General features: G+C 41.2%; 1 protein-coding gene across 1 annotated transcript in view; it reads right to left on the reverse strand.

Moving 5' to 3' along the window:
* Positions 1 to 27,463, reverse strand: part of LOC145413433 (cell adhesion molecule DSCAML1-like) — a 44,393-nt gene that overhangs the window by 15,036 nt on the left and 1,894 nt on the right. Inside the window, exons 2-3 of the mRNA XM_080283122.1 lie at positions 19,762 to 19,937; positions 5,221 to 5,431 (exon numbers count right to left, since the gene is read on the reverse strand). Coding sequence (XP_080139248.1) covers positions 5,221 to 5,431; positions 19,762 to 19,937 — 387 coding nt within the window. The remainder of the gene's footprint in view (positions 1 to 5,220; positions 5,432 to 19,761; positions 19,938 to 27,463) is intronic.

The following is a 27,463-nucleotide window of genomic DNA, read 5'->3' on the forward strand; positions in this document are numbered from 1 at the left end:
CTCGTGTCAATAAGAACAAGGTAGAAAAGGGGACAGTGTAGTTAGAGAGGTAATGGATGGGGTTTGGGGTGTTAATTGATGATAAATGAGTAAATTAGTGGTGAAAGATGTGATTAAGGAGCAGTGATTAAATTGTCTGAAGATAGGTAGCTGAACCATGTCCATCCATCCATCCATTTACCTATCCATCTATCTATCCATTCACCTAGTTATCTATCCATCCATCTATCTATCTATCTATCTATCTATATCTATCTATCTATCTATCTATATCTATATCTATATCTATATCTATCTAACCGTCCAACCATCCATCCAACCATCCATCAATCTATCCATCCAAACATCCATCTACTTATCCTTCTATCTATCTATCTATCTATCCATACATACATACATACGTCCATTCATCCACATAGCTATTCATCCATCCATCCATCCATCCATCTATCTATCCATCCATCCATCCACACATCCATCTCCCTATCTATCCATCCACCTATCCGTCCATCCATCCATCCAGTCTTGTACAGCTTAGGGACTTGGGAGCAGACTTTCCTTCTGTATACTATTTTTTTGCACAAAACTCTAAATTTTGTTTATCCAGGATTATTATTCTTCCATTTTTTTTTTTTTAGCTCTAACCTTCACCTTTCCATTTTTTTCCTCTCTTTTTTGATTCTAACTTAACATAACTTACCCTAACCTAAGCTAACGTAACAGATTAGCCAGGCTGACTAAGAAACTAACATAACCCGACATAAAGAAAAAGAAACCCATCCTAGTCCGGACTTTCCAGGATAAGAAAAGGTGAAACAGTGGTTCGCAGAATGGAAATCGAGACCCGTGTAATTTTTTTTTAATACAAAGAAGAAGAAACCAAACGCTACTAGCTCACAATAATTGTTGCCACCCCCCCCAAAAAAAAAAAAAATAGGACAGCCATATTCAAGACCCGTTCCCTTTGAGATGCCAGGACACATTGCGTCTAAAAGAGTGGAGGTCATAGGCAGAAGAAAGGCCATTCGATCCAGATATTTAGGGCGACAATGATCAGTTAATATGCCATGAGTAGCAATATGCCATCAATAAACTCCAGCCATATCTCGGACTTGAACCCTTCTGAGCTACCTCTAATAAGAGTACCAGACTACCTGAGTGAATGGTGTATGAATGAGAAGTTATAGCGTTGGCTGAGTGAATAATGTATGAATGAGAAGTTATCGTGTTGGCTGAGTGAATGATTATGAATGGGAAGTGAGAGTGTTAGTTGAGAGAGTGACACAAAAATGAGAAGTAGTGTTGGTTGAATGAATGATGTATGATTGAGAAGTAAGAGTGTTGGTTGATTAAAGAGTGCAATGGTCAGATATTTTGTGTTTGAATGAATAACGAGAGTGCATTAACTACACTCTTTTCACCTTAACGTGGCCCAGATTTTCGTCCTTTTATAAATTATATTACGTAGCCAGTTGACAGGAAAAGAAAACTATGGCTCTACATTTTTGCCATAGCACTTCTTTGTGACTAGCATCATACTGCAGTGTTAATCTCTTGTTACGACTCAGTATTCAAGATGGAGAGATGGCAATTTTAGACCAAGTTAGAGTAAAAAGGGTATGGTGTGTATGAATGAGAAACAGAGATGAAGAGTAGTAAGGAGAGTGGGTAACAATTAAATATAAAAATGGTTTTTAGTAGCAGTAATTAATAATGGGTGAACTAATATTGAGTAAATGAGTAAGGCACGAATAAACTAATGATATGGGAACGAGTAATAAAGACGATCATTAAGCAGGGAGGATATTGACTAAAGTTCGTTCACCTTAACACAAATTTTTTTTTTTTTTTTTTTTTTTTGCATGTTATATCCCATTGATTAGTGGCAGAATAGGTTGTAAGTGAATTGTATTCTTATTGATAAACTTGGCGTTAGTGATGCTCTAATGCAAGTCTGAGTTAAATTAATGATTATCAATATTTCAAAGGGATTACAGAATGGTCTTCATAAAAATCGCTGTCATTCAAAGAAAACATTGTTTCTTCCCCTCCCCTCAAAAGTTGATATAATCTGTGTATTTCTGTTACCACATTTCACGAAAAATGTTCTAGTATGGGTCAGCCTCTGACCCCATACTAATCATTTTACAAGGACCAAGGAACAACTGCATCAAGTCTAATGTGAATTAGTGAAGAAATGAAGAAATCGGACCAGTCTGAAGCGATTGAGACAAACAAGAAAGTGAGAAAATGCATAATGATCTCCAGTATAGTATAGACACCATACGGACCATATTGATAGCTCTAGTGAATGGAGATCTAGGGAATGGAGCTCTAGGGAATGGAGTTCTAGTGAATGGAGGCACAGGGGCTCGAGGTTAGGCTGCCATTGTCTAGTGCATTAAAACCCTTCAAGCCGTGGACTCAATTTTTGTTTTAATTATTGCCATCGCCGGATAATTTAATTCGGTTTAGGACAGATTTTTCGAACTGAAGGGGTTAGATACAGCCTTCATTGACGCCCTTAGTCCCTTACTATAGGAGGTCATTTCTAAGTTGAATAAAATCGTTTGGTGATAGGCTGAGCAATATTAACATAACGTTATGATAATGAAGGGATGAAAGGTAGATGACTAGTCTGACGTCCCTGATAGGTGCTGGAGAGGGGCGCCTTCATGTGGTGGCATTGAGAGAATGGGGAGGTTCAACTGCCTGGGTACACAAACATCTCCTGACTATCACCTATTCCCCGAAAAGAGGATGGTGGACTACGAGAGAACAGTTCGAGCCTGCAGTCCGCTAGGTTCACCTTTAGATGAGTCTGGGTTTATAACAACAGTAACAACAACAACAACAGCTACTACTACTACTGCTACTAACACTACTACTACTACTACTACTACTACTACTACTACTATTACTACTACTACTACTACTACTACTACTGGGGTCCTGGTTGCATTATGTGATCGAAAAACTTCCAGCCACCTCTTGAAGCTACGAGTTGCGGGAAATGGGAAGTAGAATGGGTAACTGTCTATCAAAGAGGGTAATGGGTGACCAAGGCGCCATCAGGGGGAAAACACAGGCCAGCCCATTCCATAAACCACGCGTGTAGCCCCTGCCGATAGCTGGGAGGGCGTCACGTGATAAAGCGTAAGTCAGGAATAAAATAAGGGGAGAGTGCAGTTGACAGTCGACCACACTCTCCTCTCATGCTGCCTTTTACTGCATGAAGCCTGGGTGGGTTGTGAGTGGGTTGGTGGGAGTCGACTTGTGGTTGGGTGGGTGCTTGGGCGGGTGGGAAGGTGATTTGTGGATCGGTGGTGGGTGGGTGGGTGAGTTAGGTAGGTGGGTGGGTGTGGAGGTGACTTGTGGATGGGTGGTGAGTGAAGTGTATGTGAATGAATGGACCGGTGAGCTGGGGATGTATGGATGGAAGGGTGGATTGATGGGTTAGTGGGTGAGTATGGAGGCTAAGGATGGATGGGTGGGTGGGATATGAAGGAAATGCTGGGTGGGTGATATGTGAATGGATGGAGGGGTGGGCTGAGGATGTATGGATGGGTGGGTTGTGGAAGGATGGATGGTTGCCTGTGGGTGAATAGGTGGGTGGGTGGGTCTGTCTGTGGGTAATTGTGGATGATCTGGTGGATGGGTTGTAGATGGATTGATGGATTGTGTGTGGATGGGTTGTGGGTGGGTGAGTAAGAGACTGAGTGGGTTGTTAATGGTGGAGTAGCTGGTTGGTGGATTAGATGATTAATGGTTAGGAACTGATAGTAAAGATTGGTGAGACGTTCAGGTGAGTGTGATATTGGTGATAAAGTGAAAGGTTTTGTACGTGTGTGTGTGTGTGTGTGTGTGTGTGTGTGTGTGTGTGTGTGTGTGTGTGTGTGTGTTTGTTTGTTTTAGGAATGGATGAGTGAGTGAAAGAGTTAAATGGGAAGTTAATAAAACTGTCCATGTGAACAATGATCATATGGGTGTTGGTTACGATACAGTGAATGATGATGCGAGATATTTGTGGACATACTTCATTGACACTAAAAAATTTACCTTCATTAAGGAAACGAGGTGTATTGGAAGGTAATATTTATGAAAAACTATATGCATAAATTTTATTGATTGGGAGACGGATGTTCCAAGGATGTTTGAAACACAGGTTATTGATGCTTCCAATAAACTGATATAAATGAAACAACTATCCTAATGCTCTCTGCGGAAAATTTATTGTTACACCGAACTTTCCCCTGTTTCTTGATACATCTTTGGGGTCACAGTAGGATGTGGAGAAAATGGAGGGTTTGTATTATTTATTATTTATTTACTTATTATTTATTGGTTATGACAAAAGGACTTTACTCAGTTTGAAAAGAAATCCCGCACTGAAGGAATCTAAGCCCCCCCCCCCAAGTGGAAGTCTCCTCGAAACTGAATTAAATCGTCTTGACACAGAAAAACAAAAGTCATATTACCGAAGTGTTAAAATCCTGCAAAGATTCCCTGGCAAATATCAGCCTGTTGAAATCGTACATTAAGAAGCAACAATTTGATCATCATCATCATCATCATCATCATCATCATCATAATCATCATCGAAAAATAATATCCTCCCCTCCCCCCCACGTAATGACGTGAGTGAGGCAGGAAACCCAATAACACAGATTCCATGAACTTGTCTTGAAAAACGGATGAAAGTTATGGCCATTTAAGTTCCAAGATAATTTAGCAAATGTTATGTACTGTATTATAACTATCACATATACTTCTAAGCATGAGAAAATATTAATAAACCACTAACATGATTATACCTATGATGCATAAAGGAAATTTATATATGTGGAATGGATATGAATATGAAACAGGTGTGAATGATAGGTGTGTAAGATTTGGTGACAATGATGCGAACGTAAATACTGCGTAAATTCAGAGTCTGAGAAAGAGGTGGAGAGATAAGGTGGGGTAATTTGATACCCCCTCCCTCTTTTTTATCGTCCAACTTTCTTTGGAGGGGATAAGATTTGCAAGATATCAGCCTTAAGTTCTTGTGTGTGTGTGTGTGTGTGTGTGTGTGTGTGTGTGTGTGTGTGTGTGTGTGTGTGTGTGTGTGTGTGTGTGTGTGTGTGTGTGTGTGTGTGTGTGTGTGTGTGTGTGTGTGTGTGTGTGTGTGTGAAACTGTTGAGATGAATAGATAGACAGATATAAACAAGGACTTACCTATGACCGTGAGCATGACTGTTCTGGCGATGGGTGGCGTGGATGATATCTGGCAGTCGTATTGGCCAGAATCCCGCGGGGCCGCATACCGCAGCCGCAGCACCCAGTTGCCGTTGTCTGTCTGCGGCACCGCCTCGAAACGCGCATCGTTGGTGTAAGTCACGGACCCCACCGACAGGATGTGCAGGTCTCGGTGTCTGATCCACGACACCTGTAATGAGGCCCAGGTGTGAGTGTGCCGGGCACAGATGGATGTGGGAGAAAATGAGTGGAAGAGCAGGTGTAAGTAGAGAGGCAGTGTGAGACTTTGAGAGTCATGTGTAAGGTTCTAGGACAGGTGTGAGATTGTGAGCCATGTGTAAGATTGTGGGACAGGTGTGAGATTGTGAGCCATGTGTAAGATTTGGGGCAGGTGTGAAATTGTGACAGACATGTGTAATATTGTGGGACGCGTGTGAGGTTGTGAGAGTCAGGTGTAAGATTGTGGGACAGGTGTGAGATTGTGAGAGTCATATGCAAGACTGAGGGACATGTGTGAGATTGTTAGAGTCATATGTAAGTTTGTGGGGCAGGTGTGAGATTGTGAGTCATGTGTAAGATTGTGGGGCAGGTGTTAGATTGTGAGTCATGTGTAATATTGTGTGAGATTGTGAGAGTCATGTGTAAGATGGTGAGGAAGTTGTGAGATTGTGAGAGTCATGTGAAAGATTGTGGGACAGGTGTGAGTGACAGAGTCATGTGTAAGATTGTGGGGCAGGTGTGAGATTGTGAGAGTTATGTGTAAGATTGTGGGACAAGTGTGAGATTGTGAGAGTCATGTGTAAGACTGAGGGACACGTGTGAAATTGTGAGAGTCATGTGTAAGATTATGGGACAGGTGTGAGATTGTGAGAGGCAGGTTTGGAAGGACAGGTGTTTAGGGGCAGATTTGGAAGTATAGGTAGGAAGGGGCAGGAGTGGAATGGCAGATCAGGAAGGAGAGTTGTGGAAAGACAGACCTTGAGAGGTAAGAGTGGAGTGATAGATGGGAATATGAGGTGCAGGTGTGGAGGGACAGTCGAGGACAGACCTGGAGAGTCAGGTGTGGAAGGACAGATGTGAATGTGAGGGACAGGTGTGAGGACAGGTGTGGAAGGATAGGTGTGAATGTAAGGAAAGGTGTGGAGGGACAGTTGGGGTGGTCAGGAAGGAGTGGTACAGCAGCCAATACTGGTACAACCATTCAGTCAAAACCTGTATCTGTAGTGAAGTCTAACACCTTCATTTGTTTCTGAGCAATGAGATTTTTGGCCATTCACCCTTCTTGCAATTAGCCGTAGAATTATTGCCCCTGAGGAGTTAATGTTATCCGTGTTAATTAAAGTTGGATAACACAAACACAAGACGTAATCACATAATTTACTTTCACTCATTGTTTTCTTCATTAGGTATTGATGTATTTATAGAGGATTAATACACATAAACGTTACGTTTACTTAATTATCTAATCATAGGTATCACCCGAGTGGTTAGAATGGTCGTCTGTTCTTTAAAATGACGTGAACTCAGTCTCCAGCTTGGGTAGGGAATGGTTTGAGTACTTGAATTTCGTTAAAACAGACTTTATCTCGCACAAGACTCACAGACACGTCATTTAAACACCCCCTCTCATACCAATGCACCATTCTTGAAAGATACAGCCTTGGCGACATGTGAAGGTGTGTGAACGACTGTTGGACTTCAGGGAAAGGGTTGTCAAGGCTATGCCCAGATTCGGACACACACACACACACACACACACACACACACACACACACACACACACACACACACACACACACACACACACACACACACACACACACACACACACACACACACACACAAATATAAATTCACTTAAGTACATAAGCACACACGCACCCGCGAGCACGTTCACCCACAAATTGCCCATATATACATTCATACATACATATATACTCACACATATATACATTCATACACACACACATATATACATACATACACGTAGTCACATACAGATACACACACACAGGTACATACAGTTTAACACTCAAATACTCATATAAAAATAATAGTCAGCCACTCATCCTCTCATTCCTACACACAGACACTTTATTCACAAAAGAATCATTACATAAAAATCAACAAGTTAGTCCAATACACCACATCACTCACAATTGCGGGCCCTAAAAAGTTGATATTTTCTGTGTTCATGAGTTATATCAATACCAATAGAAGAACAACTCAAAATATCCTGTTTTTGTTCGTTCATTATTTATTATTCATTTTATTGACACATGTTTAATTAACTCATGACTGAATTTACATGTTTTATAATTATTCACTGTATTCCCCCCTCTCTCTCTCTCTTACACACACACACACACACACACACACACACACACACACACACACACACACACACACACACACACACACACACACACACACACACACACTCAAACACACACACACACACTCAAACACACACACACACACTCAAACACACACACACACACACACACACACACACACACACACACACACACACACACACACACACACACACACACACACACACACACAAGTAACTTAAAGTTACACATACATTTATGCACAAAACATCATCAAACATCCCCCCCCCCACACACACACAAATGCATGCACACACACACTGTCCAGCTCGCTGATGCAAATTAATACAACCGGTGTTTTATATATTCCCAGGCCGCCACACACCTGCCACTCGACCGGACAGGTTTGCGGGCAGGTAGCGACAGGTGTGGGTGGTAATTACAGGTGTGAAGGGTAGAGGTAAAGGCGAAATAGCAGGTTTGGCAGGCAGGTGTGGAGAAAAACAGGCGTAGGTTTAACTAGAGGCTTGCAAATTCAGGTGTAGTCAGAACACCTGTCAGTGGTAATTACAGGTGTGTGTATTTGAAGCTGACAGGTGTGAACGAGACTTTTAGTGATAAATGACAAGTGTGATATAATACATACGGAAGGCAGGTGTGAAAAAATAAAGATGTGTAAGGTCAAGAAGGAGTCTGAAAAGGTTTCTGAAGTATTAATAGAGAAAGGTGTGTGAGTGAAAAACAGGAGTGAAGATAGTGAAAGGAAATTTAACAGACAAATGTATGAAGTCAAGTATGAATATAGAGGTGTAAGGGACATATGGGAGAAATGGTCAGAAAGAAAGGGAGATGTCAAGAAAAAAGTAAAAAGAAAAACATTAAGAAAGATGTAAGAAGGAGAAAGGTGTGAATAGAAAGGTGTCAAAAACTTGAAGAGAGGGAGGCAGGTGAGAACCGAGAGGTGCAAGAGATATGTATGTGGTAACTTGGTATGTGGCTATTTCATTTTTTTGCTATTATATGATGCTATTCCACTTAGTAATGACCTCAAGAAATAAAAGCATTAATTATGGCTACAAATGTCCTCTGGCAGTAAACGGGTTAATGAACGCTGTATTTAACCCCCTCAGTTCTAATTGACTCCCATACGCTAAATATTGTCCTCTAATAATAATAAATAATAATAATAATAATAATAATAACAATAATAATAATAATAATAATGATAATAATTATCATAATAATAATAATGATAATAATAATATTGTCAGCGTATTTCAGGGCTTAACCTTGGAGTGCGCAGTTACTCACCCAGGAGTCTCCCTATGGGTGCAAAATTGAAGTGTTGGTTTGCCTGGTGCAGTCTGAAGGCAGTATTTTAAAAGGCATTTGAGGCTTCGCAACACCCCATTCTAAGTGACTAACTCTTTATAATGCACTTTGGTATTAACTTGTATGTTAGGTGCAAACTCTGTCTACATAAAAGCTATATAAACAACATGCAAGAGAATGTTAAAGTGTAATATGAAAATAAATCGCTTAGGAATAGGTGCTAGGGGCCTCCCACGTCACCTAGATGAGATGTACCTTGCGTTCCCAAGAGACAAGTGTCAAAGAGGGCGACAGGTGTGGAAAGAAGGGTGTTAGAAGCAGAAAAAGGTAAGTATTGTGACAGACGTGGGAGTGAGAAAAAGGAGCGAGTATAATGCAGAAAAATGCGAGCATTGTTACAGGTGTAAGCGTGAGAAAGAGGTGTGAATAAGAGGTGAGCGAGACAATAATGGCAGGTGTAAGAAAGGATATCAGGTGTGAATAGAGAAGTGGAAGAAACAGGAGCAGAGAGAGAGGTGACAGGAAGGAGGATAGGCATGAAGAGAGACGTGTGCTTGAAGAGACGATGCAGGGGAGATGAGAGAGAGAGAGAGAGAGAGAGAGAGAGAGAGAGAGAGAGAGAGAGAGAGAGAAATGTAAGAACCAAAGTCAGAATTATTATTACACGAAGAAGTTTTTATATTTATTGTATTTTTTCAACTTTTTAATTAACTTATTCGGCCCAAGAGTGACTGCTCATATTGAAGGAGGTAAATATTGCCCACAAGAATCAAACCTATCACTACAAGAGGCTATTTCTAAGTTAAATATAGGCATGTACCGGTAATTAAAATTCCCGTGTGTGTGTGTGTGTGTGTGTGTGTGTGTGTGTGTGTGTGTGTGTGTGTGTGTGTGTGTGTGTGTGAGAGAGAGAGAGAGAGAGAGAGAGAGAGAGAGAGAGATGTTAGAAATGCTAATAAAGGCATGAGGAAGAGACAATGACAGGTGTGTGCGGTGACAGGTGTGGGCTTGGGACAGGTGTGGGAGGACAGGTGTGTTAATTGCTTGTCACACCACCTTACAAGACCAGCTGCCTGTGTGATCAATATTCACCGTTAAAGCGGACAAACCCACCTGCTGGCAATGCTCTCTCTCTCTCTCTCTCTCTCTCTCTCTCTCTCTCTCTCTCTCTCTCTCTCTCGCTCTCGCTCTCTCTCTCTCTCGCTCTCTCTCTCTCTCTCTCTCTCTCACACACACACACACACACACACACACACACACACACACACACACACACACACACACACACACACACACACACACACACACACCAAGGAGAAATATATATTGATTCTATATCGGAACTCTGGTGGTCGGGTCGGTAGCGCATGAGTCTGTCAATCCTGCCTTGGGTTAAGCTGCATTCACTGGGGGACGGAAATGTTAGAGGATGCAAGTAGTATGTTCCTGCATGTGTTCTGCCGTGTTAGCACCTTTCACGGCACCCTCGATGACACACAGATTCTACTGAAGCAAGAAAATAGCCAATTAAACAAAAAAAAAAAAAGAAAGAAATCTGCACGTACGCCTTTCATCCAAGACTCCAAATTCCCTCTTCACCTACAGTACACTCATGCACGAAGTAGAGAGAGAGAGAGAGAGAGAGAGAGAGAGAGAGAGAGAGAGAGAGGTGTCTCCGTCCTGAGATTCATTTGCCCCTCAGAGCCGGTAAAAAGTTGCTTGAACGTGTGTAGGGCACCTGCTTGGCTATGCTGGCAGTGGGAATGCTGGCTGATGCAGTGCTTAATATGTTCTTATATTATTTTCCATCACACACGACTCTCTCTCTCTCTCTCTCTCTCTCTCTCTCTCTCTCTCTCTCTCTCTCTGCTCCATTATTCATTCCAGATCATTTCGTTCATTTCCTCTCTTTCTTTCATCAGGCCTCTCTTTTTGTTTCCCTAATCTGCCTTCCTCCTTCACTATTATCCTTCACTTCTCTACTACTTTATCACCCTCCCTCCATTCTCATTCCTCTCTCCTTCTCTCTCTTCTCCCTTTCTCTCCTTCTCTCCCTCCCTCTTGCTTCCCTACTCTTCTTTCCACCTCCCTCCTCCATTACTTTCCCTCTCTCCCCTTCTCCTTTCTCACCCTTCTTCCATTCTCATTCTTTCCTCCTTCCCTTTCTTCCTCCCTCCTTTCTCTCTCTTCCACCCTGCTTTACTCTCTTTCCTCCTCTCCTCTCTCACTCCCTCTCCTCCCTCTTCCTCCTCCCCCTCCCTCCCCTATCCTCTCACCCATCCATCAATCTTCCATTCACCTGTCTAGGAATAATGCCTTTCTTTCTCCCACACTCCTCTTCCTTCCTTCCTTCTTTCTTTTTTCCCTCATTTCTTCCTTATTTCCTTCCTTTCTTCCTTCCTTCCTTCCTTCCTCTTCTCTCTCTTCCAGAGATATGTATGTGGTAACTTGGTATGTGGCTATTTCATTTTTTGCTATTATATGATGCTATTCCACTTAGTAATGACCTCAAGAAATAAAAGCATTAATTATGGCTACAAATGTCCTCCCTCCTTCCTTTCTTTGTCATTCATTTATTCACTCATTCATTTATCTACTCATCCCTCCCTCCATCCATCCACCCATCCATCCCTCCATTCGTCCAACCATCCATTAATTAATTCATTCATTCATTCACTTCTTTCCTTTCTTCCTTCCTTTTTTCTTATTTCCTTCACTCATTCCCTTCTTTCCTTCTTTTGCACTTTCGTAATCCTTGTTTCAGTCTCTAATCTTCCTCATCTTTCAAACACTCTTCCTTCCGTCTCTCGATCCTTCATTCCTTCTTTCCATCCTTCCTATAGTCCTCTTTCCCTCCCTTCTTCCTTCCTTCCCTCTTTCCTTTAATCCTTCACTCTTTCTTCGCTCATTCCTTCCTTCACCATCATATGTCTTGCTGTTAACAAAATATTGTCAGACGTTAAACTGAATATTTTTTGTTTCTGTCTCAAACTCTGGGCATAAGCTTAACAACCCATTCCCTGAGGCCAAGCATTCCTCTTACGTCCCACGCACCTTCACCTGTCACCTTTTCAGCACTAATACCCACCGCCGGTACTGATTTTTTTTTTTTTTTTTTTTTTTTTTTTATGTGTCCGACTCTGGGCACAGGCTTCACAGCCTGCTATCAAGCCCCAGTAGTCCTCCTTCATCCTATACACCTCTACATGCAAGGGGTGTCTCTTTTAGGACAGATGCATCGATATTAGAGGGAGTGATTCCTTTCTACCTATCTTCCTTCCTTCCTTCCTTCCCTCCTTCCTTCCTTCCTTCCTTCCTTCTTTCCCTCCTTCCTTCCTTCCTTCCTTCTGTCTTTCTTTCCTTCCTTCCTTCCTGTCCTGTTACTTTTGTTCTTACGTTTTATTTCTTTACTTTCGTTATTCGTGTTTTCTTCCTTCATGTCGGTGGGTCTTGTGGTAAATCAGTAAACTGTCCCTCAGCGTAATTCAGTTCACCAAATCCTTCTCTTTCCTAGCCCGGGATCGAAATCGGGTCCTTTCAGACAACAGACGACCTCTCTGACCACTCGACTACAACCTTCCAACCGTGAAAATTAATGGTACAGTTTTAAAGCTCGTACGAACCATTGGATCAATATATGAACACAAAATAGCCTTGCATTATCAAGAACTGTCCCCACCTTGAAACGGTTATCTGGTGTAAAGAGAGAGAGAGAGAGAGAGAGAGAGAGAGAGAGAGAGAGAGAGAGAGAGAGAGAGAGAGAGAGAGAGAGAGAGAGAGAGAGAAAAGAATCTGAGGGAAGATGGGACGAGAAATGAGTAGCAGATGAGGGATGAAAAGGCTTAAAAATTAAATAGCGTTGTGAGGGAAATGAAGATGAATAAAGATGAATAAAGCAGGATGAAGGAGGAGAATGAGGGTTATGCAAGGGGAAGGCAAGAGGTCCTCCATCACCCTCACAGTATTCCCAGACAGTGAAATATTCTCACCATGTCCTCTGAAATTACTAACATATTCTGCCTTCTCGCAATTTTATTTAATTTTTCGTGTGTCTGCTTCTTCTTTTCCAGTTTCTTTCGTTATCATAGCGTTCATTTTCATACTGCACCTCTCTCTCTCTCTCTCTCTCTCTCTCTCGTTTGTTTTTCCCATCTTCACTCAAGGTGAGAAAATGAGTGAGAAGATGGCCTGATAAAACTTCCATCGTCACGTCCTTCCCTTCATTATTCTTCCTTCATTCTTATTTTTCTTCCTCTTTCCCTCTTCTCTTCTTCACTTATTTTCACACTTCCTCATTCTTTCTGTTTTATCTTCCTCTTTAGGTTCCTCTTTATTGTTGATTTTGCGTCTTTCTTTTTGTGTTTTTATCCACCTTTTCCCTCATTTCCTTCACGTCTTCCTCTTCCTTTTTTCTTCATCGTTTCCTTCATGTCTTCCCCTTCTTTTTTCTCTAATTTCCCTCACATCTTCCTCTTCTTTCTTCTCTCTCATTTCCTTCACATCTGCCTCTTCCTTTTTCTTCTATCATTCCTTTACATCTTCCTCTTCCTATTTCTCCTTCATGTCCTTCACATTTTCCTCTTCCTTTTTCTCCTTCATTTCCTTCATATCTTCCTTACTTTCCTCCTTCATTTTCTTCCCTTTTCTCCATTTCCTTCTCATCTTCCTCTTCCCTTTCTCCTTCATTTCCTTAACATTTTCCTTCCTTTCCTCTTTCATTTTCTTTACATTTTCCTCTTCCCTCTCTCCTTCATTTCCTTCACATCTTCCTGTTCCTGTTTCTCCTTCATTTCTTTCACATTTTCTTCTTCCCTTTCTCCTTCATTTCCTTCACATCTCCCTTTCCCTCTTCTCCATTTCCGTGACATGTTCCTCTTCCTTATTTTCCATCTTAGTTCCTCTTTGGTGGCTTTGGTGTAGGGGGGGGAGTCTCCTTCGTGTGGTGGCACCGATATAACCAGACAGCTCAACTACTCTGTCATACAAACGTCCCTCTGTTACATCCGCATCCCCAGAAAGGAGGATGGTGGACTGCAGAAGAAAGACAACTTCAGTCTGCAGTCCACTGGGTTCACATTGAGTTTAGGCTGCGGTTGCAACTATGCTTTTTCAGCTTTAATTTGGCCCAGATTTTCATCCTTTCGCAGCTTTTTTTCTTTTTTTCTTTTTTTAGTAGATCAGTATTAGAAAAAGACAATACTACGGCATTAAGTCCTTTTCACAGCCCTTCCTCGTGATTCTCATTGTAGTATTCTAGTGTTAATCTGTTGTTATAACTCAGCATTCAAAGTGGAAAGGTGGCAGTTTTAGGCCACGTTAGGGTTAAAAGGTTATTATTTTTTTTATAATGATTATCCCCTCTGTGAAGCGCTGCCTTGGACGACAGATAGAGTCTTATAGCTTCAGTAATCTGCAGTAGGATAACCCAACCTCAGAATCTCGCATATCTTAGGCCTTCCGGAGCTCCTGAAGGGATGACAAGAAGTTGGCTGTTGTCGATACATTTCCTTTTTTTTATTATTATTATTATTCTTGTCTCCCTCATTTCTTAGTCGCTTTTTTCTCTTCATTTTTGTTTCGTATATGTGTTTTGCTTTATTTTTTTCTACCCTCTCCCTTTTCGTGTTTTTTTCTCCTCTCTCCATTATGTTACTTCCTGTTCTTTCTTGTTTTCCTCCCCTCGCTTCTCTTCCCTCTTTTTCTTTTGTCTTATTTTTCCTTCCGTATATTCCCGGCCCAGTTCCTATCCCGTCTTTCTTTTTTCTCTCCTCCTCTTCATCTCCCCTCTTCTCTCTCTTCATATCTTCTTTCGTCCACTTCTTTCCCTCCTTTTCTCACTTATTTTTTCATCTCTTTTGGCCCTCCTTTCATCTTGTTTTATGAGTACTGTAAGTGTGAGTTTTTAAAAACTGAATATTGCTATCTCCGGAAGACATTATAAACTTCCGACAAGATTTCTTTACTGTAAGGTTTATTAACGCCATCCTCGACCCCAACGTAAGGAAAAGACTCTCCTAAGCTGGATAAAATCGTCTGAAGGTAGAAAACATGAGAGAGAAAAAGAGGTCATTGTTGTGAAAAGATGACGTTCCCTTTCCTTGCTTCCATCGTCCTTCTTCCCTCCTTTATTTTATATCCTGTCTCCTGGTTAGTATTCTTGTGAACTTGTTTTTGCTCGTTTCGCAGGACTCAAGGGGCAGTGTGACTAACGTGACCTTTTCATTATTGTTGGAGAGCACTTTGATGTGGTAAGTGTGGGCGCTTACCATCCACTCACTCAGTGTAGTGCTGCTCTCAGGTGACTGTTCTTTCCTCTCTTCCTTTCTTCTTTCCCTCCTTCCTCTTATGTTTTTCTCTCCTTCATTCTTTTCTCTTCCTTCTGCCTGCGGGTGACTCTACACTGAGTGACAAGCCAAATGGTTTCCTGTACACCAGGGAACCATTTACTACGCTAGGTGGTAACCATATAACCAAACTATGGCGTCTGGTGGTTAGGTGGGTAATTAAGGCGCTCCAGTCGGATTGGGTCTAAATTTATATCCAATGGATGGTTGGGGTTTACTGCTCACGTAATGCCACTCAGGGATGAGTGAGGCAGGTCACTCTCACCTTACATGTCACCACCAACTTGCCTATCCCCGGGCTTCTACGCTCCTCATGGGGCAACACAGGATTAGATGATGAGAAAATGAGCACTCTGAATTACGAAGTACTGTAGTACCAAGTCGTGAGTTCGCGCCGCGCCCGGGTAAGCTGCCTTGCCGGGATAGGTAGCGCTTTCCTGTCACCTAGCTGGTTGTGGCCGCCATGGCTCAGTGGGTTACAGCGCTCTGACCAAAGGGTCGGAGGTTCAAGTCCTCCCAAAGGTCTGGTAGACATCAGGAAGGGCATCCAGTCATAAAGTGCTACACACTCCAAAACCAAAGTCCTGTACCCAAGGGCAACGCCATAGCCTTTATCAACAAAAGGGTACACGGCGTAAAACTCAAAAAAGAAAAAAAAAGAAAATCCAGCTCTGCTTTTTCATCTTCTGTGCATCTTTCTAACCTTTCTTTCTCTCCGTCTTTCGTCTCCTTTTTTTTTTTTTTTCTTAATTTCCTTTGACCTCTCTCTCTCTCTCCTTTCTTCTTTTCAGTTTCTTCTTGTCCTTGACTTTTTTGGGTCTCGTTTTCATATTCTTTTACCTGCATTTTTATCTTCCATTCTTCTTTATCTTCCTGTCCCTCTTTGTCTTTGTACCTTCCATCCTTTTGCATGCCTTCCTCTCTTTCTTTACGGTCACTTGTCTTTCGCCACTCCTGACTCTTTCCTCCTACCTCTGTCATCTCCCCCTCGTTATTTTGTTCTTCCAGTAATTATTAATCAACATTCCATGGAGAAATAACACCGTGTCGTATGCAGAGAAGTGACCCAGCTTTTGTATACATTTCGTCATACACACTACCAAAATAAATAAATAATAAATAATACAGGAAACGCCATAATTCATCTTAGACAGAGATGTAGCACAGAAACTCTCCCCAGTGAAAAAGCTAAGTAAACAAACGGAAAATTGAACAAGTGTAACAGGAGATAATCTGGTCTAAATAATGCTGCTGTTTGAGGTGGGCCAAACATCTGTTAAATAATGCCACTCTTGTTTGATAAACCACAGTCTAAATAACACCACTCTTGTTTGAAGTAAGCCAAAACACAGTCTATATAACACCACTCTTGTTTGAAGTAATCCATACCTGACACACACCTGTTTTTTCTCGTTAAGCAGATCACATTCTTTACATAGCTGGAGCTTGTGTCACGTCTTGGGCCTAGACTACTGAAGCGACTCGATTTGTTCAATTTGTGTTATTCATGATGAAGACAAAATAAACATGCGTCAACTCCAGGGGCGTAACGACGGTATTTATTTTTATTTTATATCATTTTATTTTTACTTTTTTGGGGATGACTGGAGACCTCCCGTTCCCTACTTCTCAAATGCCATGCGTGCAACTAGGTATATATACATTTTGATAGCTTTTTCCAAGCATTAATGCAATTTTCGAAACAGTTTCTTCAGATTCATAATAATTAATTTCTGTCGTCCTGTCGCTTTGGTTCCTTTTTCTGTATTTTCGTTGTTTTTGTCTCCTTTCCTCCGACCCTCTCACCCTCCCTCTGTCCCTCCCTCTATCCTTCTCTCTCTTCTTCCAACCCTCCCTTTTCCCTCCCTCTCTTCTCAGCAGCATTATTTTCCGAAGATGTTTACCTTTTTGACCCCCCTCCTCCCTACCACAGTCATGAATATGCCCTTGCCATTCAGTTGTATGTCACCAAGGTCTGTATTACCATCTCTTAAGGAAGCTACTTAGCACCTCTTTCTAAGCGATTTATTTTCTATCTTGCACCTTATTATTTCCTTATATGTAATTTGTAACTTTTCAGTGTCGATACAGGTTAGATAAATAACACAGATCAGAATACTAACAAGCCATATGAACAAACTGATGAAAATGAGGTGTTATGCTCTTTTTACTTTCACTTGGCCTGAAATTATCATCTCTTGACCTTCAGTGCTGACTTGTAACAGTAAATTAATACCAGAATATGAGGCAAGTCACGAAGAGGTGCCATGGAAAGGATCCAGAGCCAAAGCATTTTCTTTTTCCACCTGTGAGCTACGTGATATTAGCAGCAACAGGATGAGAATCAGGGCCTTGATAAGGTGAGAGGAGCATAGTAAATTTTTGTACCTGATGAGAATAGAAGCTCGATTAATTAAGCTAAAACAGGTCTACCCAAGCCTCACCTTATCTTTAGCTTCCCACCCGTGTCATCAGCCTCATTTTTTCCTCTTCATCTTTGTACTCTCTTTTTCCGGCCCCTTTGTTTGAGGACGAGAGGGGAAACATCACTCCCTCATCGCTCCTCTCCTTTTTCCCTCTCCCCTCTCGTTTTTCACTCTGCCCTCTCAGTTTTCTCTTTCCCCTCTCTGTTTTCTCTCCCCCCTCTTCATTTTTCACTCTTCACTCTTCATTATCCCTTCCTCTTTTCCACTCAGGTCCTCCTTGCTTCTCTCTTTTGTTGTCGGTACCTTTTTTTTTTTTTTCTTCCCCTATTTTCTCCACAGTTTGCTCTCCTTCCTGTTATGACTCAGGCAGAGAGAGAGAGAGAGAGAGAGAGAGAGAGACCACTGGTCGCTCAAGAAACAGAGCAGGTGTAGTAAACTGAGACGAACAAAGACCTACAGAATTTCGCTGTGGCTATCCAAGTAACCATAAATATTTTACTATGCGTTACTTGGAGCATGATAATCCGAGACTTTTGTGTAACGCATTTAGTGCTTATTAAACGAATATAAATTTTTTTTTTCTGCACCCACAGAAGTAATGACAAAACTGTGGTAAGATGTAGATGGCAGTGAACGATAATTGCTTTTTTTTTTTTTTTTAATGCATATCTTATAAATGTGTAAACCTACTGAACCTAAATATGATATGTGTAACAGCATCATTATTTTGCATGTGGGAAAATTTTACGTAAGTTCCATGGGAGACTGAAGAAACAGAGGATAAGACTTCAGATTAATAATATTCTTTATAATCTCAGTGCACCTCACCCTCAGCCCCTTCCTCTCCCTCAACTCGCTCCTCTTCATTGACTTGCTAGGCACATGTCAGCCTCCACACTTTTGCTGCAGTGGTGCCGGTCTGATGAGGAAGGCAGAAGAAACGAAAGAAAGGCAGAGAGCAGAGAGGAGGGAAGGAGATGGATGGATGAGAGTAAACGTGAAAGAAGGAATGAAGGAAGAAAAGAGAGAGAAGGAGAGTGAAATAGGTGGATGAAGAGAGAAGATAGGAAGTGAAGAGTGATAATGATGGATGTAGGTGAAGAAGAAAAAGGAGGAGGCAAGTGAGGAGGGGAAGAGATAGATGGATAGGAGTAAAAGTGAAGGAAAGAAAGAAGGAAGGAAGGAAAGAAGAAAGAAGAGAGGAGGAGAGTGGAATAGGCCTAGTTGGAAGAAAAAAGAGGAGAGAAGGACAGTGATAAAGCAAGAAAGGGAAGAAAATATGAAGGGAGAGAGGAAAGTGATAAGGATGGATGAAAATAATGAAGGGAGAGAGGAGGAGAGTAAAAAGAAGAAGGAAGAAGTGTTGGAAACTAAAAGATAGGAGTCAAACGAAAGAGAGGGAAGAGGGAAGAAGGGAGAAAGCAAGAGAGTGAAAAAAATGGAAGGAAAGAGGAAGAAAAGGAAAAAAATAAACGGAGAAAGAACAGAAAAAAAGAAAATGAAATTGATGGAAGAAGAGAAAGAATAGAGGACGAGAGAAAATATGAAAAAAAAGCGAGTCGAAAGCTAGAAAGGATAAGGAGAAGAGTGAAAAGGATAAAAAAAAGAAGGAAGAAAGTGTACGAGAGTGAGAATGGTGAAAGAAGAAAAAGGGAGAAAGGACGATGAAACAGAGGGAAGAGAAATCGTTGGAAATTTAAGGAAAGGAGGGGAACGTAGGTTAGAAATGGAAAGTGGGAAAGTGATGGAAAAGAAGAGTTATAGAAAAAATAAAAAAAAGGAGAATGATAAGATAAAAAATACATGTAGAGGAAAGAGAAAGAACGGAAGACAATACAAGTGTAAATAATGAATGGCGAGTAAAAATGGAAGAAAATCTGACAAATTCGGGATAAATTAGAGTTAAATAGGCACATAAAAAGTGATCCAAAGATAAATGTGCAGGATATTCACACTAAAGACTCTCCCACTCCCGCCCTCTCCCGGCGAAACACAAATGTATCTTAGTCCTGGCTTATCACTGAGAGTTCTTGACAGATTCAGGAGAGAGAGAGAGAGAGAGAGAGAGAGAGCAGATCTTACCGAATTATTGCCGAGGTTATGCACGACGCAGGACAACATCGCCGTCTTCGTGGCTGTGACGGTGACGTTGGTGGGCACGAGGGGGTCAAAAACAGGGGGCAGGGTGGGTCCAGGGGCGGTGGGGGGCGGCACCACGTGGCGGGGGGGCCTCACGTCCACACCAGCACCACCACCACGCACCACACCATTACCACCACCACCACCACCCCTACTACTGCTCCACCCGCACACTCCACCTGGGGAAGAACAAAGAGGGGTTGGTTTAGTGTCCTGGTGTTATTATCATTATTTATTATTATTATTATTATTATTATTATTATTATTATTATCATTAGTAGTAGTAGTAGAAGTAGTAGTATATAGTGACAGTAGTTTGCTTCAGAACGTTCTCCAACCATAAGAGTAACAAGAACATCATCAGTAATTATAGAAAAAATATTACAGTAAGCACGCGCCACTCTCATGTCCCCGTGTCTTAGGATACACATTAAAAAGGAAATCATGGAAAAAGGGTGAGGTGGTCATGACTGTGTGTGTGTGTGTGTGTGTGTGTGTGTGTGTGTGTGTATGTGTGTGCTGTCCAAGGTTTAAGGAGTAATATGAAGGTTAGTTAAGTAGCAGGAGATAATGGGTTTTATTGGGTTAGTGACCGGGGTAAAAGCAAGTGTACTGAGAGTCAAGGCATCATCGTTCCTTCAAGTTCTCTCCCCTTTCCCCTCTGCAGTGGCCTCAGGAAGTTCATACATCCCCTGTTATATTTACTGATGAAATATGACTATGTTAGGTAGTAGTAGTGTTTAGTTTGTTCATCTTGACTTGCTAAAGAATATGACAGGAGCTCTACATCCTTTCCATAGCGGTTCTTCGCGACTAACATATTCTTGACAATACTGTGGCTCTGCATCCTTTCCATAGCGCTTCTTCGTGACCAACACCATATTCTTCTTGTGTGTGTGTGTGTGTGTGTGTGTGTGTGTGTGTGTGTGTGTGTGTGTGTGTGTGTGTGTGTGTGTGTGTGTGTGTGTGTGTGTGTGTGTGTGTGTGTGTGTGTGTGTGTGTGTGTGTGTGTGTGTGTGTGTGTGTGTGTGTGTGTGTGTGTGTGTGTGTGTGTGTGTGTGTGTGCCTCGAGGGATAGGCTTAACAATCCATTCCCGTAGGTCCAGCAGCTCACACACGTTCCACATATATTCACGTGTCTTGTTACAGCTCACCACTGAAGCTTGAGAGGTGGTAGCTTTACGTCAAATCTGATGTGGACAGGTAGTCGTCCTGTTAATGAACTTCGTGTGGTAATTAGGTATGCTTGACGTCACAGTTATTAGCAAGGAAATATAATTACGCGAGTGATTGAAGCAGAAAGAACATGATGATAGCGACTGGCAACGAGAAAACCCTAGGCAGAAATTAAAGCTCTGAGGTTCTTATTACTCACTCTTAACTAAATAAAATCATCTAGCGTATGTTAGAATCTAATACAAGAGGTATTTTGACCATGAGAGGGTTAGTAGTCCCAGTATTAACCCTCAGAGTCTTCTATGACACACGCCCAGCCCAGTATAATCGTCTGGGATTAACCTAAGTAAAGCACTAGTCTTGTCCCGATATAGTGAGTTGATAAGGTACAATGGACACTAATAATGAAGCAGGTAATAGTCATCGTAAATCACCCAACTCCTGCGGTCACACATGGAATCTTGTTAATTGGGTATTCCTTATGGACCCCTAGCAAACTTAATCCATTAACAAGGACGAAGAATACATATATTTTTCTTTTTCTTGACCCTCCCAGACGATTAATTCAGCTTAGATTAACCTCTAGCCATTAGGGGGGTTAATCCCTTCAATCCGATGGCGTACAGTCAACGTAAAATATCCTGTCGCCTCTTCTGCTTCTTTTCCCATGTTCTGTAAAAATTAGTGAAAAATAGTCCTCAGCAGCCGACACTGATCTGCGGGCAAATAATAAAGTGGATTCACTTTTCTTATTCTAAAAACCCGTGGAGAGAAAAGCAGGAGAGACGACTAACTTTTGATATCGACTGTACCTAAACTTCACCGTTCCTAACATAAGACGATTTTCCTCAGCTTAGGGAAAGATATCAGGTTGTGAAGGGGATGGTGAAGGCTGTAATTAATTCCTACTGTTTGAAAAGTCCCTCCTGAGCTGAATAAAGACGTCTGGAGATAGTAGGAATGAACTCAGAAATACGTCTTCTTACTGAAGGAGTACTGAAGCAGACCCAGATCAAGATAAGAAAGTTACTGTGAAAATATGACATGAAAGTAAAAGAAGTCGTACACCTTTTACTTTCTTATGTACAGGATAGTAACACAATCCTTCATAAACATTACTATCCACCAAAAATACAATGAAAATACGACATAGGAGTGAAAAAAGTTATACACCTTCCATGTCTTGCATTACAGGATATGACGGTAACATATTCCTTCATATATAGTTACACTTAATATTGCAACTCACATTTTATCAGAAGGGAGAACATCTGGTGTAGGGACTTTCCGAAGCAACTTACCGCCCTTGTCCTTAGATCTCCTCCATTTCCCCCTCAAATTCCCGCCAGATCCCTTTCCATTTCCCCTCCATGTCCTCTTCTCTTTCCCTGTCGTGCTCTTACAATTCTCTCTTTTTCCTGTTTCCCTCCATTTACTCTCCCATTTACCTAAACGTTGAGCTAAGGAGTCAGAAAACATGAACTTTTCGGAAATAACGGATAAACCATTACGCTCCGGATCTAGGGTACAATTTAATCTGAAACTTTTTTTGCGCAATAATGGACAGATATTGTTAGCCTTTTTTTTTTTTTTTTTTGGTAATTACTTCTGTTTGATTCCCTTCGGGTTTTAAGTCTTGACATCTTGTACTGTTTCCCTGTATTTTACGAGCCCGGTTACCCTCCGTCTAAGCTGAAATTTCCTTACAAGAGAGAATAAAGTTCTGTTAGGTTAGATAATCGTTTCTGCAATTGTTACCCCATATTCTTGCATGCATGAGACGCTCCACCTTTTACTTGGCGATTTATTTAGCCTGTTACAGCTTAACCCCTTTAAGACCATCATATTGTCCTTAATTTGTTGTTGCAGCTATCAGAGTGTAATTTAGCTCGAGAGCGCCCTGATGGTAGGGAAATTGATAGAGGTTATACAGTATGTATTACCTTCAGTACGAAAATTTTTTACAGAGATGAATAAAATTTCTAGCGGCAGTAGGTACAGAATAAAAAAAATAATCACTGGATGAAGGCACTGATATGTTTTTGCCTGTTGTGTCTCCCCCCCCTTTTTTTTTTTTTTTACATGGCTTGCATCAGCAACACAAGAGCTTTTTAATCCGTCCGTCCCTCCTGATGTACTTGTTATAATACTGTCTCAAAACAACGACTTCATTGCGGCTCAGGACAAACTTTTCGACCTGAAGGGTAAGATATAGCCTTCATTAACGCTTTTCACTTCAGAGTATTTTCCCGGTCTGAATATAATAAATCTTGTACCAGCAAATATTAAATAAAAGTTACGCCCTCAGGTTGAAGAGGTAAAAAAATCGGATTGGAGGATTATATATAGGAAGGAAGAAAGGGGGGAAAGTGGAGGTGTGGAAGGAAGGAAGGAAGCAAACAATCAAGGAATGGAGAGAAGAAGAAACGGAAGACAAATAAAGGAGTGACGGAATAAGAAAAGCGGAAAAGAGGGGAAATGGGAAAGATGTAAATATAAGGTGAAAACAAATAGCTGAATGAATGTAATAAGGGTATGAAGGAAAGAAGGGAGAAAGGAAGACGGGAAGGAATGAAATGATGAATATAAGGAAGGAAGGAAAGGATGAATGTAAGGAAGGAAGGAAAGAATAAATGGACTGAATGAATGAATGAATGAAGGAAGGAAGGAAGAAAGGAAGGAAGGAAGGAATGGACTTAATGATGGAAGGGTGGAAGGGAAAAAGGAAATAAGGAAGGACGGAGGGAAGGATGGAAAGGTCGAATGTCACGAAGGATGGAAAGAATGAAGGAAGACAGGAAAAGAGGAATGTAAGGAAGGAAGGAAGGAAAAGATAAATCTAAAGGAGGAATGAAGGATGGATGGAAGGAAGAAAGAACGAGGACTGTAAGGAAGAAATACAAAAATAAGCTAATAAGGAAGACGTGTCAGGGAGCCTTCGCTGCCTCTAAGAATACGGCCTTCAGAGTTGTAGCAAATCATGGTTGGGTTGTGTCTCTGAATCCCTTGCCTATTACTTATTTTCCTTATATTTCCTTTAACGTTAAGCCATTATGCTATGCTCAGGGTAAACGTTAGGCACCTAAAACGTTTAAGCTTTGACAAAGAACGTTTTGGTAGAGAATAAAGGCCTTTTTTTGTTTAATATAAGCTTACAACAGAGGATTTTACTCATGGAAACTGACTGGAGGCAAAAAAGTTGAATAGGATTTATTTTTTATGATGGTCTTTAAAAATATCGTGAAACTCAGAGATCGCGTCTGACCTTGTCTTTTTGAAGCTTATGGAAATTATGTGGACAGAACATAAAAAGTAAAAAAAAAAAAAATGAATGCTGAAACCCAGTGCACAGATCTGATTGACATTGCTTTCTCGACCATCAGATATTTTTCGCAATATTTTCATGTATGTATTTCCGTTTTAATCGTATCCATTTTCACTTCATTTCCATTCCTTCCTTTCACTCCTCATTCTTTTTCCCTTCCATCCTTTCTTCCTTCCTTCTATCCTTTCTTCCGTACGTTCATACTTTTCTACCATCCTTCCTATTCCCCCTTTTCTTTCCTTCCTTCCTTGCTTAAATTTTTCCATTCTCCTTTTCTATTGCTCTTTCTTTCTTGCATCCTTACCTGCCTGCCTGCTTGCTTGTTTGCTTGCTTGCTTGCTTGCTTGCTTCCTTCCTTCATTCTTTCCTTGCTGCCTTCTACACCTCCTTCTTCCTCCTTTTCTTCCTTCTTTCCACACCTCCCTTTTCCTTCTTTCCCTCCATCCTTCCACACCTTTTTCCTCCTTTCCTTCCCTCTTTATGTTCCTCTATAGCTATTTTTCACACTTTTCGTCTACATCCTTCCATTCCCTTCATTCCATCTTAACCTCCAATCCTCCTTCTTCCTTCTCTTCTTCCTTTCTTCCTTTCCTCCTTCACCTTCCCTCCTTCCTTCAACATGGATCCCTCTCTCATTCTCACTTCCCCCACTTCATCTTCCACGTCCTCCTTTTCCCTCCACAAATTAAGAGTTTTATTGCGAATCGTAAAAAAGTTTCAAGAATTTACGAGTGTGGGTAGCGATGGAAAGGGAAGAGGAAGGTATGGAAGAGAGAGAGAGAGAGAGAGAGAGAGAGAGAGAGAGAGAGAGAGAGAGAGATGAAAGGCGTAAGGCGTATATGGAAGACTGAGAAAAAGAAGAATGTTTGGGAGGTATGGAAGATGGAAAGTGAATGATTCAATATAATAGTGAAGTGGCTAATTCTGATTATATTTCATTCATCTTACTCGCCTTGACTTTTTATCATGCTTTACTAACCGTACTCATTCTCTTTTTACATTTACTCATCCTGTGTTTAAAATACTCAAGCGTCACCCATCTTATATCAGAATAGCTTATCAATTCCAGGAAAGACATCGCTAGCAGGGGGAGTTATATATATTTCCTTCCTTAATCCACTCACCTCCAGAAGCATCCTCCTAAGATGAATATAATCTTCTGTGAGCACCTGAAGGAATGGTTAATTAATAATGACGTTTTTGTAGCGAACGGATTAAATTTTTTCTCACCTCCCTTCCTTCTCATCTCTCTCTCTCTCTCTCTCTCTCTCTCTCTCTCTCTCTCTCTCTCTCTCAAGATTCAGTGGATGACTTGGCACGTGAGAAAATTTAGCTGTCTTCTTTATTAAATTCTCTATTCATTTTCGCAGCTGCCTCTCTCTCCTTCGAATCTCTTACTCACACACACACACACACACACACACACACACACACACACACACACACACACACACACACACACACACACACACACACACACACACACACACACACACACACTCACTCTCTCTCTCTCTCTCTAAGTTGCAATTGGTGGGTCTGCTTGAGTGAAAGTTGGCTCTCTTCATCTTTATTTAATCTTTCCATCCTCTCTCCCTCTGTCTGTCTGTCTGTCTCTCTCTCTCTCTCTCTCATCTCACTTTCTGATCTCCCTCGCCCTTGAACCGTGCTCCCCGTGCTGTTGTGTGCTCCTGTGTTGTGCTGTGTTGTGTTGTGTTGTGCTGTGTTTTCCTGTGTTGTGTTGTGTTGTGCTGCGTGTTCCTGTGTTGTGCTCTGTGTTCATGTTGTATATTGTATTGTCTTGTGTGTTCGTGTGTGTTGTGCTGTATTGTGTTGTATTGTGCTGTGTTGTGCTGTACTGTGCTGTGCTGTATTGTGCTGTGTTGTGCTGTGTTGTGCTGTACTGTGCTGTGCTGTGCTGTATTGTGCTGTATTGTGCTGTGTTGTACTGCATTGCTGCTACCGCTAGGCAATTTTTTTTCAGCTTAGGATAGGGTGTCGATGTATGAGGGGGTTTATGAAGGCTGTGTATTGTATTGTGTTGTGCTGGATTTGCTTTGTTTCTGACAGAGAGAGAGAGAGAGAGAGAGAGAGAGAGAGAGAGAGAGATCCTCCATGTTCCTTCAAAACTTTTTTTCTCTTTTGTTCTCATTCTGTTGCCTTTAAGCTTTATCCACGCTCTATTACAATGCCCTCTAGGTTTGTTCAAAGCTCTCCTCATTTCCTTCAGAGTTATCACCACGCTAGTTCTCTTCACGTGTTTTTCAAAGCTCTATACATATTACTTCGAAGCTCTACACTTGTTACTTCAAAGCTTTATACATGTTACGTCAAAGATCTTGCCACATTGCATCAAAGTTCGTAAGGTGAAATTGCCAGCCCACCTCTTGCTTTATTCCTCAGATGAATTACAGTATATTAATTGACCATCGGAGTCTCATGATAATACTGATACGTTAAGCACAAGTAGAGGGCAACATTTTAGACGAGGTAAATTATCATCAGGCTTGATATAATGACCTCACATATGAAAACTTGTGTCATAGTTTTTTCTCTTCTTTTCTTCTCTTCTCTCTCTCTCTCTCTCTCTCTCTCTCTCTCTCTCTCTCTTTTACTAACTCCGTTCTGTAGAGACTTGATTACTAGGGGCAAGATTCTCGGACATATTTATGATCGATTTTCCTGTAGTAAAATAGGTACCGTAAGGTTTTACAGGATTCAGTTGACAAGGCTAGTTTTTCCACCCCTTTCCCTGCTCCTCTTGCAGAAAACAATTTTAACTTGCTGTAATTTTCGTGTCGAAACTTAAAGATTTATTCATTATTATTTATTATTTTTTCAACCAAAACCTTGCGGACACAGCTAGGTCATGGGCTGATCATTATGTCGAAGTCTGGTCAGGATCAGTTAATTCAAAAGGGTAGAAATGCCTGCCACAATTAAACAAGAAAGACCAAAAGAAAGAAACCATGCAAGAAAACGTGACTAACAATAAGGGCAGCATGTGCTGGCCAGTAGTAAACTAACGATTTATTATGTTAAAAAATGCAAATGAGTTCCCAGAGCGTTACTAAGGGGGATGGCGTTTCTCCAAAATTTTATATGGAGTAAAGTTTTTTTTTTTCCATCATCAATTATTAACCA

This window comes from Coenobita brevimanus, chromosome 96 (genome assembly GCF_032717465.1).
Source record: "Coenobita brevimanus isolate Jiangsu-jjx chromosome 96, ASM3271746v2, whole genome shotgun sequence".
In the NCBI taxonomy this organism is placed as follows: Eukaryota; Metazoa; Arthropoda; class Malacostraca; order Decapoda; family Coenobitidae; genus Coenobita; species Coenobita brevimanus.